Source organism: Geotrypetes seraphini, chromosome 7 (assembly GCF_902459505.1).
Source record: "Geotrypetes seraphini chromosome 7, aGeoSer1.1, whole genome shotgun sequence".
Classification (NCBI taxonomy): Eukaryota; Metazoa; Chordata; class Amphibia; order Gymnophiona; family Dermophiidae; genus Geotrypetes; species Geotrypetes seraphini.
Window position 1 is genome coordinate 11457955 of NC_047090.1, and position 12653 is coordinate 11470607.

Here is a 12653-nt window from a genome sequence, read left to right on the forward strand (position 1 = left end):
AGAGAGGTAAAGGGGCTACATTTAGATCGTTATGGGCACCTAGACAAGAATTTGCAGATAATGGTGGGATGGAGATGTATGGGATGGAGATGTATGGGATGGAGATGTATGGGATGGAGATGTATGGGATGGAGATGTATGGGATGGAGATGTATGGGATGGAGATGTATGGGATGGAGATGTATGGGATGTAGCTATGGATGGATGTTGGTTTTTCACTCTCTGCGAATGGGATAGGTGGAAGGGAGATTATCTTAAGGATTTTTGTCTCTCAATATCCTAAGCTTTGTGTTAACAATGTTAAGACCAATGTGTTTAATGTTTCTCCTGCTTTATTGTATGTTATTATATAAAACTTCAATAAAAATTTTGGAACTAAAAAAATGCTCTCTTTCTCCAAACATTGGGCCTTATATAATCTAAGAAGCCTCCCAGGTCTTCTCCTGAGCACCAGGAAAAAGAATGACCTGGAGGTTCACGTCCCTGTGATGCTTCCAGGGCAGTCCCCCCCCCCCCCCCTTAAAATAACTTGAGAGGGAAACTCATCTCCTCAGGCAACCTGGGTCTCTTTAATAATATGAAGCTACTAAAACACAGCCTTGGTAGAGTCAGAGTTATAATGTGAATGCAGGGATGTGGCAGATTTACTTGGTATATTTAGGTATTGCGGCACACTGAGAAGGAAGCGAGGCGCTGGCCAGCTGACTTACCTCACCGCGAGAGTCAAATCCTGTAGGGCCAGAGGTACGGCGCCGGTGCTGCATGTCTAGTGACTTTATGCTGCTGTCGCATATCTCCCGGGACGCCTGCCTTCCTCGGCTTCTTTCCCCACCCCCGGACAAGCAGCGGCAGCTCAGTGTGTGTTTAATTTCACCACGCATCTGCTGCTAGCATTAGTTTAGACATGGTTCCATCAGGCATAGAAACATAGAAATAGACGGCAGGTAAGGGCCACGTCCCAACTAGTCTGCCCGCCCCAATGACCCTCCCCTACTTAACTCTGTGAAGAGATCCCACGTGACGATCCCATTTCTTCTTAAAATCAGGCACGCTGCTTGCCTCGATCACCTGAAGTGGAAGATTATTCAAGCGATCAACCACTCTCTCGGTGAAAAAGTATTTCCTGGTGTCACCGTGCAATTTTCCGCCCCTGATTTTCCATGGATGTCCTCTTGTTGCCGTTGGACCTTTGAGAAAGAAGATATCTTCTTCTACCTTGATACAGCCTGTTGGATATTTGAACATCTCGATCACGTCTCCCCCTCTCTCTGTGTTCCTCGAGTGAGTAAAGCCGCAGTTTATCCAGCCGTTCCTCGTACGGGAGATCCTTGAGTCCCGAGACCATCTGGATGGCCATTCGCTGGACTGACTCAAGTCTCAGCACATCCTTGCGGTAATGAGGCCTCCAGAATTGTACACAGCATTCCAGATGTGCTAGGCCGGTCCACTTCAATGATGCAACTTCCTCTTTCTTCAGAGGCGGGCCAGCTCAGCAAAGGCCCCGAGGCTGCCTGATGGAACTGCGTCTAAACTAATGCTAGCAGCAGCTGTGTAGGGAAGTTAAAAGCACAGTGAGCTGCTGCTAGAGAGAGGAGAGGTACTGCTGGACAGGGGATGAGGGAAAGGAAAAGTGCTGCACACTGGAGGGGAGGGTGAGGTGGTGCATGGGGAGAGAGCATATTGGGCTGGGGGAAGGAAGAAGGGATGCCACTTGAGGGAAGAGGCAAGGACAGAGAGAGAAAGCATACAGGAGGCAGAAAGTGTTGGACTCATGGAGAGAGTGAGATGGATGGGGAAGACAGAAAGGAGGGAAGGAGAAATGTTACACTTGGGGAAAGGGGGAGCGGACAGAGTGAAATGTTGGACTCATGGAAAGAAGTTGGTTAGGGGAGGGAAGGAGGACAAGCAGCATGCAGGAAGAGAGAAAGAAATGTTGGACTGGTGGAAAGGAGGGAGAAATGTTGGACCACTGGGAGGAGGGAGGGAAGGAGAGAGATGTCGGACTACTGGGGGGAGGGAAGGAGAGAAGGAGAGAGCTGTCAGACCATGGAAATGGGGAGGGAAGGAGAGAGATATCGGACTACTGGGGGGAGGGAAGGAGAGAAGGAGAGAGCTGTCAGACCATGGAAATGGGGAGGGAAGGAGAGAGATAGGAAGGGAAGGGAAGACATTGAAAAGTAGATTTTGCGAAGAAAGCAGAAAAATGGAAAAACTGAATGTTAAGTTAATGCCAAAGATGGATGCAAGGCAGAAAGTGAAGCTGGAGAGAAAACCAGTCAATGGACAAGAAGGCCCTGGAAATATAGTTAAAAGCACAGAAAAATAAAGTCACCAGACAACAAAGGTAGGGAAAATGATTTTATTTTCAATACACTGATTGAAATGTGTCAGTTTTGAGAATCTATATCTGCTGTGTATGAAAAATGAATGAAAAAATTGCATTGCAATTAGTAAAGGGGGTGGGGTCTGGGACAGAGCTTGGGCGGGCCTAGGGCGGAGCTTGGGAGGTCTGTGGTTGGGGAACTCAGCTGATATTTGCTAGACTTAGCGGGTACATAAAATACCATCGATTTTTGCTTTCTGGGACAAGGAACCGAAACCTTTGTTATTGAGCTCCATGTCTTACAACCATTTTCAAAAGCAAGTGAAGACACATTTGTTTGCAAATTAATCAGTTCTCTCTAGTTTGTATTATTTGTTAAATTTTGTAAACCGCATCGAACTTACCAGTTATGTGGTATAGAAATGACTTGTTCTGTTCTACTTAGCTTGAAATAGTTGAGAAACACCGCTTTAGGCAATCAGCCGGCGCCAGGGCCTCTCCTTCTCTCCCCTGCTGGCACCTCCTACTGGCATCTCAGGGCCTCTGCACATGCGCAGACTTTGACGTAATGATGTCACACATGCACGTGATGTCATCACAGTGATGACCGCGCACTTCCGGGTGCCTCGAGCCGTGGCCACTACCTTTGCTCCAGCTTGAGAAAGTTTGAGAGCCACTAAATTAGGACATAGTCCAAAAGGCAAACCTGCAGTGAGTTCCAATTTTGGTTAATGGTTAACTGGTCTTGTGCCTTGCTGGCAACTTGATCTGAATCTAAGGCCATGTGGGTTGGTTCTAGGAAAATGTTAAATGTTAAAAGTTAAATTGTGGAATGTTTTAGTGATTTTAGAATGGCTCGCTAGTCATGATTTGATTATTAATTGGATGGAACATAAGAACATAAGAAACGCCTTCGCCGGATCAAACCTAGGTCCATGTAGTCCGGCGATCCGCACACACGGAGGCCCGGTTAGGTGCTCCTTATTGGAGACCCGGATTTCCCGTATCCCTGGATGTGATTTGCAAGAAGGTGTGCATCCAACTTGCGCTTGAAACCCAGAACACTAGTCTCTGCCACCACCTCCTCCGGGAGAGCGTTCCAAGCGCCCACCACTCGCTGTGTGAAACAGAACTTCCTAACATTTGCCCTGAACCTGCTGCCGCTCAGTTTCAGGCTATGACCATCTTGTCCGTGGCACATCTGAAAATGTCAGTAATGCTGTTTCCTGGTCAATTTTATAAAAATCCTTTTAATATTTTAAAAAAGTCTCTATCAAATCTCCTCGCAGTCTTCTCTTTTCGAGGGTGAACAGTCCCGGTTTTCTGAGGCGTTCTTTGTAGCTCAAATTCTTCATACCTCTGAAGGCAAGGCAAGGCAATTTGTCACAATATACCTACCGTCTGCATCTTTCCAGCTTAACAAGGCTGTGAGGTGAGACGAGAAACAAATTTTCCTGTTAATTGAGAACACATTCCCAAATTAGGAAGTGGCATTTCATGAGATGCCAATTCTGAGCCAGTTGTGTCTGTGTTTAGAGAGATTTCCGACCGCGGTGTTTCCTGCTCGGATTACTATACTATGATTATTACACTGAAAGCGCTGTGACTAATTCCAATTGCGGCAGTTCGAATTCTATTGATCTTGGTTGAGCGAGCAGTATTGGCTCTTCCGAGTTTTTTGTCTTTGGTTTAAAGTTTGATTGATTGCTTTTAAACTCAGGCATGGGTTATTGTCAGGTGCTTTGAACCCTTTGCTCCAATGTGAGCAGTGTTTGCCCTCGGGAGGGAGGAAAATGAAAGAGGGGTGGGTAGGTGCCTTGCCTGTGAAGTTCTCTCTCTAATGAGGACAGGATTAGAGAATGACATGGGGACACATTTGTCCCCATTCCATCCCCGCGAGTTTTGTCACTGTCCCTGTCCCATTCCTGTCGGCTCAGCCTTAACTGCACAAACCTTGAACACTTATGATTTTAAAGTGGTTTAGGCTTATGCAGATGAGGGCGGAGCTTGCATGAATGGGGCAGGGACAGGAAAAGAACTCGTGGGGATGGGACCAGGAAAATGAGTTCCCACGGGGACAAATTTGTCACCGCGTCATTCTCTAGTCAGGAAGATTTGATTTCAGTGTGATATTTTTGCTCAAGCTTTTACCCTCCCCTTTTATGAAGCCATGTTAGGGGTTTTTTTTATTGCTAGAGGTGGAGGTAAAAGCTCCAACGCTCAAAGAATTCCTTACGATAAAAAAATCCTAACGTGGCTTCATAAAAGGGGGGGGGGATTAATTTGTTATTACTAATATATATTCCTACTGATTTAATGTTGTGTTTATTTGTATTTGTCTACTCGAACCTGCCTAGAATTGCGGGAGAGACATAATGAAAATATCTAATATAATAAAGCGCGCATGCGCACTCCCACCTGCGTGTTCCCGTTTTCCATGAGCTGTAGGGACCCGCAGGTAGGAGTGCGCATGCGCGCGGCGGTGCGGAGCCTGTCGGCCACAGCGACTCTTGCCATCTGAAGGAAGGAAGGAGGCAAGGGGACGCAGAGAGAAGGCGATTCGTCTCATAGAGCCGCAAGCCTTCCGTTGAAGAGAGATCATTACGGCGCCGAGGAGGAACTAAAAAAAAAAAGGCAGTGGTGCCTGCGCAACAGCCAAGCGTTACCGTCACGCGACACCACGGCTGAAATCCACGTAGGCATCTCAGCGGCGCTCCCATCAAGGGTTAGCGTTGCTTTCTTTCAATCCCAGAATGTTATGATGAGGAGGAGGTGGGCTCCTCCCGAGTTGCCATTTTCATCTAGACCTTTAATAAAGGGGGAGGGAATGCTGCTGCACAGGGAAGTGGGGTGGGGATAGGTAAATGTTGCTTCACAAGGAAGTGGAGTTGGAGGATATGATGCTGCTGCACAGGGAGGGAGGGGGGAAGACAAAGGGGGCTAGGGAGCAAACGTGTTTTGCTCTGGGGGGAGGGGTGTGCTGGGGGGCCAGGGAGCAATCTTGCATTGCTTTGGGGAGGATAAAGAAGGGGGCCATAGAGAAAGACAAAGAAAGGCAGGCAGGCAAGGGGCCACAGAGAGATGGAAAGACGGCGAACAGGGAGAGAGACAGAAAGAAAGACAGACAGACAAACAGGGGGCCAGAGGGAGAGAGACAGACAGAAAGAAAGACAGACAGTGGGAGGGACAGAGATAGAGATAGAGACAGGGGCAGGGAGAAGCACAGACAGAAAGAAAGACAGACATACATATATTCTAGCACCCGTTAATGTAAAGGGCTTAAACATTAGTATTTTAAATAAATAGGCTGAGAAGTCCCCTGCTGCCACGAGGGAATTAATAACAAAACGTCATCAACCGTTAGGAGTTTAATTTTGCAGGACTGTTCAGAACAGAGTCATTCTGAAGTAAGGTGGCAAATATCGTAGCGTATATTAAACAGCGAAGCCTGCAGACAATAATCCGAGCAGGAAACACCACGGTCGGAAATCTCTCTAAACACAGACAGAACTGGCTCAGAATTCGCATCTTATGAAATGCCACTTCCTAATTTGGGAATATGTTCTCAATTAACAGAATAATTTATTTCTCATCTCACCTCACAGCCTTGTTAAGCTGGAAAGATGCGGACGGTACGTATATTGTGACAAATTACCTTGCCTTCCATCCAATTAATAATCAAATCATGACTAGCGAGCCATTCTAAAATCACTAAAACATTCCACAATCACAGGCAAAAAAACTAGGGACAAGGACGTCGGAAAGGCAGCTTTCTTTGAATGGCCACACTAGTTTCAAGTTTATTTATTTTTGATATACCCTCTATCAAACAAGTGTCTGAACGGTGTACAATAAAATGAAATTTAAAAAGAAATTTAAAAAATCTATCTTAGCAAATGTTACAAATATTGGACAAGTTCACACTGGGACAAAAGGGAAGTGGGGGAGGGACGGTTTCTAAATACACTGAAGGTAAATGGAGAACGGAGACACATTAGGACTGGGATCGCTTCATAAGAAGCGTTTTGGTGCTTCAAAGCAATTCGGCGTATTGTTTCTCAAGGCACTGCAAGAGATTTAAGGGAATTAGATGTCCCTGCAGAACAGAGGGGCAGCCTAGTTAATGCAGTGGGATCCAGGTTCAAATCCCACAAGCACATCTATTTTGTAACTGTGAGTCCTCCAAGGACAGAAAAATATTTACTGTCCCTGAATGTATGTCCATGACTTCAATCGCCTTCAAGCTTGCAGGTGACTTATATATTTAGATCCAACAGGTATTTTTCTGTTTCTGGAGATTTCCCAATAACCAAACAAAGTGGGATTTGATAAAGACCACTGGCCTAACCACCAGGACTTGCTTCCTATTTTGCCAAGAATGCTCATAACACCTCAAGCAATCGTAGGGCCTAGTAGCCCTTTTCAATTTCACTTTCAGGGGAGAGGGTAAAGCGTAAAGGATCATGGACTTGTTATATACCTGCTCAGGGAGCACGACAGCAACCACGGGAGGATTACGATGTCTTGCCTTAATCCCTTCAGTGGCTAACTGCTCAATCAAAGCACCTTTTTGTACCCTGGACATTACTGAAACAGGTCTAATTAAGGCCACCCTTCTTTGTAGACTTGGACACTTCTTCTTGCTTGGTAATCCCGCCCAAAACATGCTCATAACATGTCCCCTTGCTATTTGGAGGAACTGCGGTGCTAAAATGACACTTTTCTGCCTTTGCAAAATTGGGGATTTGAACGTTTCAAGCACATGGGACATCCATTTCAGCATTTTGAGACATTCATATGCTTAGAAAATAAGCACCATGTTGGATTTACAAGAAAGATCCAAATCTATATCAAATACTGGATTATTCCTAATTACTTTTTTGCTTTGAAGGAAGAATATTGGTAGCTGGATCAATTCTTGTTTCTAAATGTAAAAGGTACTAAGTCTCTTTATTTAACTCCAAAAGCACCTAAAATTGGAACATACTCCGGAGAAGAAATATTTTCCCTTTTTAGTTAGGAAGGATTTAGCCTCTTTTCATGGCATCCGGTCTCCCTTTCTCTTAAGATCTCTGATAGGTGGAGTGTGCTGTCTGACCCATTGGCTATTAGTCAAAGTGCGCTGTTTTTTTAAAACCCAAATAATCCCAGGCCAGGCCTTTGCTCACCTGCAGTTCCACATCAACCAGACTGACAGCCTTTTCATCCACTTGTAGGATCATGTCCTGGGTCCAGACTTTGCCCTTAGCATCCAGCAGTTTCAGCTTTCGGATCCCATCCTCCACGGTTACCATTGCCTCTTTCCGATCCAGAACAAACGTTGTCAGGTGCTGCAAAGACACAGGCGGAATGATAAATTCCCAGCAGCCTCTACTGCCTATGGGATTCGAGACCACCTTTCTTGGTTAGAATCTAACTGGTTTACATATTCTATATCTGGGGCAAGAGGGGGTTCAGTGACTCCCCTGAAGTCACAGAGAGCTGCACTGGGAATCAAACCCAGTTCCCCCAATTCGAAGGTCACTTCTCCACCCCCATGATTGAAATCAAACAAGCAGTATTTTGGCAAATATCTTAAGAAACCGTAAATGGCACATCTATTGTACGTATGGAATTAATTAGCACAGGGTTTCTTTAAAAGACATTATCAAAGCCCTGACATACAGAGATACAACTGTAAACACACTACTACTTCTACTTATCACTTATCTAGCGCTGAAAGGCATAAGCAGTGCTGTACATGGTCCCTGCTCAGAAGAGCTTACAATCTAACTTGGACAGACTGACATGACACAAGCCTGCCATCTATTGATAACCGTTTGCAGCCAGTGTGCTGAATAACCAGTGTTATTTTCCTGAAGTCTGGTTTAAATTAGCCCAGGATATCACACACGACCCTCAACACCCTGTCCCAAACAGTAACACAGTTTCATCAGCTCCAAACAATTACAAACAGCATTCGCCAAATCAACATCTTCAGCTAGTTGCAAAAAGCCAAGTTTTCAACTGCTTTGTAAAAAGCCTTTCTATAACCGAGTCTCCTTCTGAAGTGGCAGACAATGTCATAAGCTGAGACCATGTGGCATAACTCCAGCACCAGAATATACTCAGCCAGCAAAGCACGGAGATAAACCAGGACACAAAGAAATCTACTGTAAATTTCAGCCTTTTTGTATCAGCAGCCAACACGGCACTGCCAATACTGGGAAAATAAAACCCAACCACTAGATTTAGTAAAAATCTGCTGCATTTTGACTTATCTGAAGTCTGATTAGCTGGTGCTTTGTTAATCTGCAAAATAGAGAATTATATCTTCAAAACATGATGGCTACAAATGAATACAGCAAACGGACAAAGGTTCTGGAAAGGCAGGGTAAGGGCGTAGCCTTTGTCACAGCTGAAAGCCATAAAATGACTTCACTGCAGCCGAAACTTTAGCATTAAATGCGCACTGGAATCCATCAAGAAAACCACCACAACGCTTCCCATTAATTTGCACCCCTGCCGCACAAACTGGGTAAAGCAGTTCTCTCCTCTGTCAAAGTAGCCACAAAAGATTCACACTTAGAGACATTCAGGGAGGAATTCATCAGCAGGCACTGCCCGTTAGCGCAAAGATGCCCATCGGTTAGCCCCCGCTGGTGGCATTTTTGCATCTTAGCTAGAAGGAGCCGTTTTCCAAACATCTACAAGTATTCAATTTAACTAAAGAATCTTTTCCACAATTTGATTGTCAGCAGCAAAAACTGGAAATGAAACCAGAAAATGACTCCAAATAAATATGGACTAGCACTAGGGTTAATTTTGACTCCCGCAGCCCTTAAATTAAAAAAAAAAAATAAACAGCCTATTTGAAACTCAAAAAACTTATCACCCAAAAAAAGAGCTACACCACCTTCTACATCAATATCTTGAGGCAGAAATGCTTCCCCTGACCCTCCTGCAATGAAGAAAGTGATTCCTTTCTAACTATGCCGTTTCCATACTATGGGATCTCCATCTTCTCAAAAAGGGAAAATTACAGCTGTAACCTTCAATCCCTTGGTGTTCTTGGATTGTTTTCACCTTTCCTTTGATTATTCCAATTAAAGAGTCATTTGATGCAATCCTGAAAACTGCTCCCCTGTGAGAGTGCCCCTAGGATTTTTTTTCAGCACAGCCTGTCTGAAAGCAATCGGAAATACGACTCTTAGAGAGCACAAAAGAGAGAGAGAGAGAGCGAGAGGAAGTGACAGAGTGAGAGTGAGCGAGAGAGCGAGCACGAGAGAGAGAGCGCAAGAGAGAGAGAGCGAGCACGAGAGAGAGTGAGAGTAAATGAGCGCGAGCACGAGAGAGAGCATGAGCGAGAAAGAGCAAGAGAGCGAGCACGAGAGAGCAAGAGAGAGAGTGAGAGTAAGCGAGCGCTAGCACGAGAGAGAGCATGAGCGAGAAAGAGCAAGAGAGCGAGCACGAGAGTGAGAGTAAGCGAGCGCGAGCACGAGAGAGAGCATGAGCGAGAAAGAGCAAGAGAGTGAGCACGAGAGATTGAGAGAGAGCAATCCAGCCCTCAGAATTTTCATGCAAAACAAAGGAAAAGAGTCTTCCAGCATAACAGCCATATTGACACTCATTAAAATGCCAGCTCTACTCCAGAAATGATCTGAAATTGGGTCCATGCATTGTTCATCTGAAGACATTCCCCCTTATTTTCCAGCTTCCAAGGAGAACTTCCATTCTGAGCTCACTACCGTGTTTCCCCGATAGTAAGACACTGTCTTATTTTTTTTGGAAGGCCAAAATATGCTCTAGGGCTTATTTTCGGGGGGATGCCTTATTTACCCATGAAGAAGACTACAGTACACAGTTATTGTTGAAAAAAAACAGAAATTTATTACCTGTATTGGATGTTCTGGCCGTGAACAAACTCCTGCAGTCTCCGTTAGGGAGGGATGAGGGAAGCTGCCTGTGTTTCCTTGCGCAGAGTCACGTGCGCGCACTGCAGTCCTGTCACTTCCTCCTCTTCACTTCATGACCAGGCGTGGCACGCAGCCATGGAGGCAAATACGGTAGACGGAGGGACCACACGGAGTCACCCACCGTACCACCCGATTCGGGTAAGTGCAGGTATCGGTGGGTGGCTTATTTGCGGGGGGGTGCCTTATTTTACATTTTTTTCTAAAAAGGGGGGGGCTGTCTTATTTGATGGCCCTGCCTTATCATCGGGGAAACACGGTAGGAAAGAGAAAGTGCTTAGGTTGAACCAAGGAAAGGCCAAATACCAAGAATCTAAGCATAAGAAACCATTAGCCTTTTCAACAAGAAAGCTGGACAATTCATTGCAGGTAGCCTAGAAAGCCTCGCCTCCTCTCTACCCTTTCTCGTCGACGTAGACTAACCCTAGAATTCTTTTGACCTATTCAATGCAGATTCTAACATACTGTAGCTGAAAAACACCCCCTTTCCTCTGTTTTACCGTACCATGATGTTATCGTCATGTATATCTGTAAATTCGCTAATGCTTTATTTTAGTTTTTAAACAATGACATCATTTACTTATCCAACACGAGGAAAGCATACTGGGCAATGACCTCTCCCGAGTCCCTGTAGGAGACACACTGTATAGGAACCAGAAAAAAGAGGAAGAGTTGCCTGGTATCCAAGTCTGTGAAGATAAGGGCAATTTAGCTTCCCCCCCTCGTTCTGACAGATTGTGTTTTGGTTTTTAACTTTCCTATTTGGCCTTTTTACCTGGATCAGGCTGCATTTTAGGGAAAAAGACTGCTATAACGCAGGAGGAAGACGGCTCCTACCAAGACCTAGCCTTGTGGGTTCACCCATCTTCAGGAACATAGAGCTTTATCCATGACCTCCATGCCTGGCATGAATTTCCCTAGCTATCTAGATATTACATACTCCATGAAGAAAAGAGGGAGACAAGCCAGCTGTTAAAAACAAAGTCTCTAACTGTGAAGCACAGATAAGGTCCTAGGGGCACTCCCAAAGGGGAGCAGTTTTCAGGACTGCATCAATGGGTTCATAGACCTCACCGCGAAAGACAAAGGCGCGCGCCAACAACTGAGCGCAGCGCGGAAGTGCGCGCCGCAGAAAATTACTGTTTTTAGGGGCTCCGACGGGGGTTTTTGTTGGGGAGCCCCCCAGTTTACTTTATAAAGATCGCGCCGGCATTGTGGGGGGTTTGGGGGGTTGTAACCCCCCACATTTTACTGTAAACTTAACTTTTTCCCTAAAAACAGGGAAAAAGTTAAGTTTTCAGTAAAATGTGGGGGGTTACAACCTCCCAAATCCCCCACATCGCCCCCACAACGCGGCGCGATCTCTATTAAGTAAAGTGGGGAGGTTCCCCCCATGCCCCCCCCCCCGTCGGAGCCCTAAAAACAGTAATTTTCTGCGGCGCGCGCCTCCACGCTGCGCTCAATTGCGCCTTTGTCCCAGCGCGCTTTTGACCTGACACCGCATCAATGACCCTATGATTGGAATAATCAAAGGAAAGGTGAAAGGGATTGAAGGTAAAATGAATAAAGTTCTTTGAAATTAACAAAGACTTTAAGATGAAAAATTTCCAACTCATCATAAGCCATAAAATTCTACTGCCTGTCACTTCAATCCCCCTTGTCTTTGCTCTCCGCTTCTGTCTCTAAACTTGTGTTGGTTTCACCTTCTGGTTTTTGCACTTATCAGCCTTTTCTTCAATGCAATTTAATTAGAGAGTCTTACCTCCACATGATAGCAGGAGATTGTCGACATGAGACCCGCGCTGTCCCGGGCATAACTTTTCCTTTGCTCTGTAAAAGAAAAGCAGTCAGCAGAACGCTTACAGAAATCTGGATTATTACGGGAGAGACCAAATTTATCAGAATTCTAACAGCTTAAATTGAGTCTCTCCCACACAGTGCAAAATGCAATTGCTAGATCTTCTTCATTTAGTTCTATGAAATAAAAATGCAAAATAGGAAGAGAGGTGGCACCGTGAAGATTAAAGAGGTTTATTGATAATAACGAGAGGGTGCGGAATGAAACATCACTTGTTTAGTTTGTGAAAAGCACAAGTTACATTACGTCGCTATGAGATGGGGTCTATACCGAGTGCTAAGTAAACATAAGAACAGCAGAGTAATTAAGAGAACGCCAGTTGGCAAGAAAGATTGGAGAAGAGGTGTAGAACTGCGGGAGACAAGTTAACAGAAAAACGGAAGAATTAAGTGGGAAAGTCCTTTCATCACTCCTAAACACCAGAGGGGGACAAGGCACCTCCCTAAATTCCCATCTAAATCTTTTACATCAACTCAAGTCAAGTCTTAGTTCCAAAGAACGGAACACAAGATGCTGTTGT

General features: G+C 45.2%; 1 protein-coding gene across 3 annotated transcripts in view; it reads right to left on the reverse strand.

Annotated features, from left to right (window-relative positions):
• Positions 1–12653, reverse strand: part of EPS8 (epidermal growth factor receptor pathway substrate 8) — a 127233-nt gene that overhangs the window by 58009 nt on the left and 56571 nt on the right. For all 3 annotated transcript variants that reach the window (XM_033952129.1, XM_033952130.1, XM_033952128.1), the window contains exons 5-6: positions 12038–12105; positions 7492–7653 (exon numbers count right to left, since the gene is read on the reverse strand). In XM_033952129.1, the coding sequence (XP_033808020.1) occupies positions 7492–7653; positions 12038–12105 (230 nt within the window). The remainder of the gene's footprint in view (positions 1–7491; positions 7654–12037; positions 12106–12653) is intronic.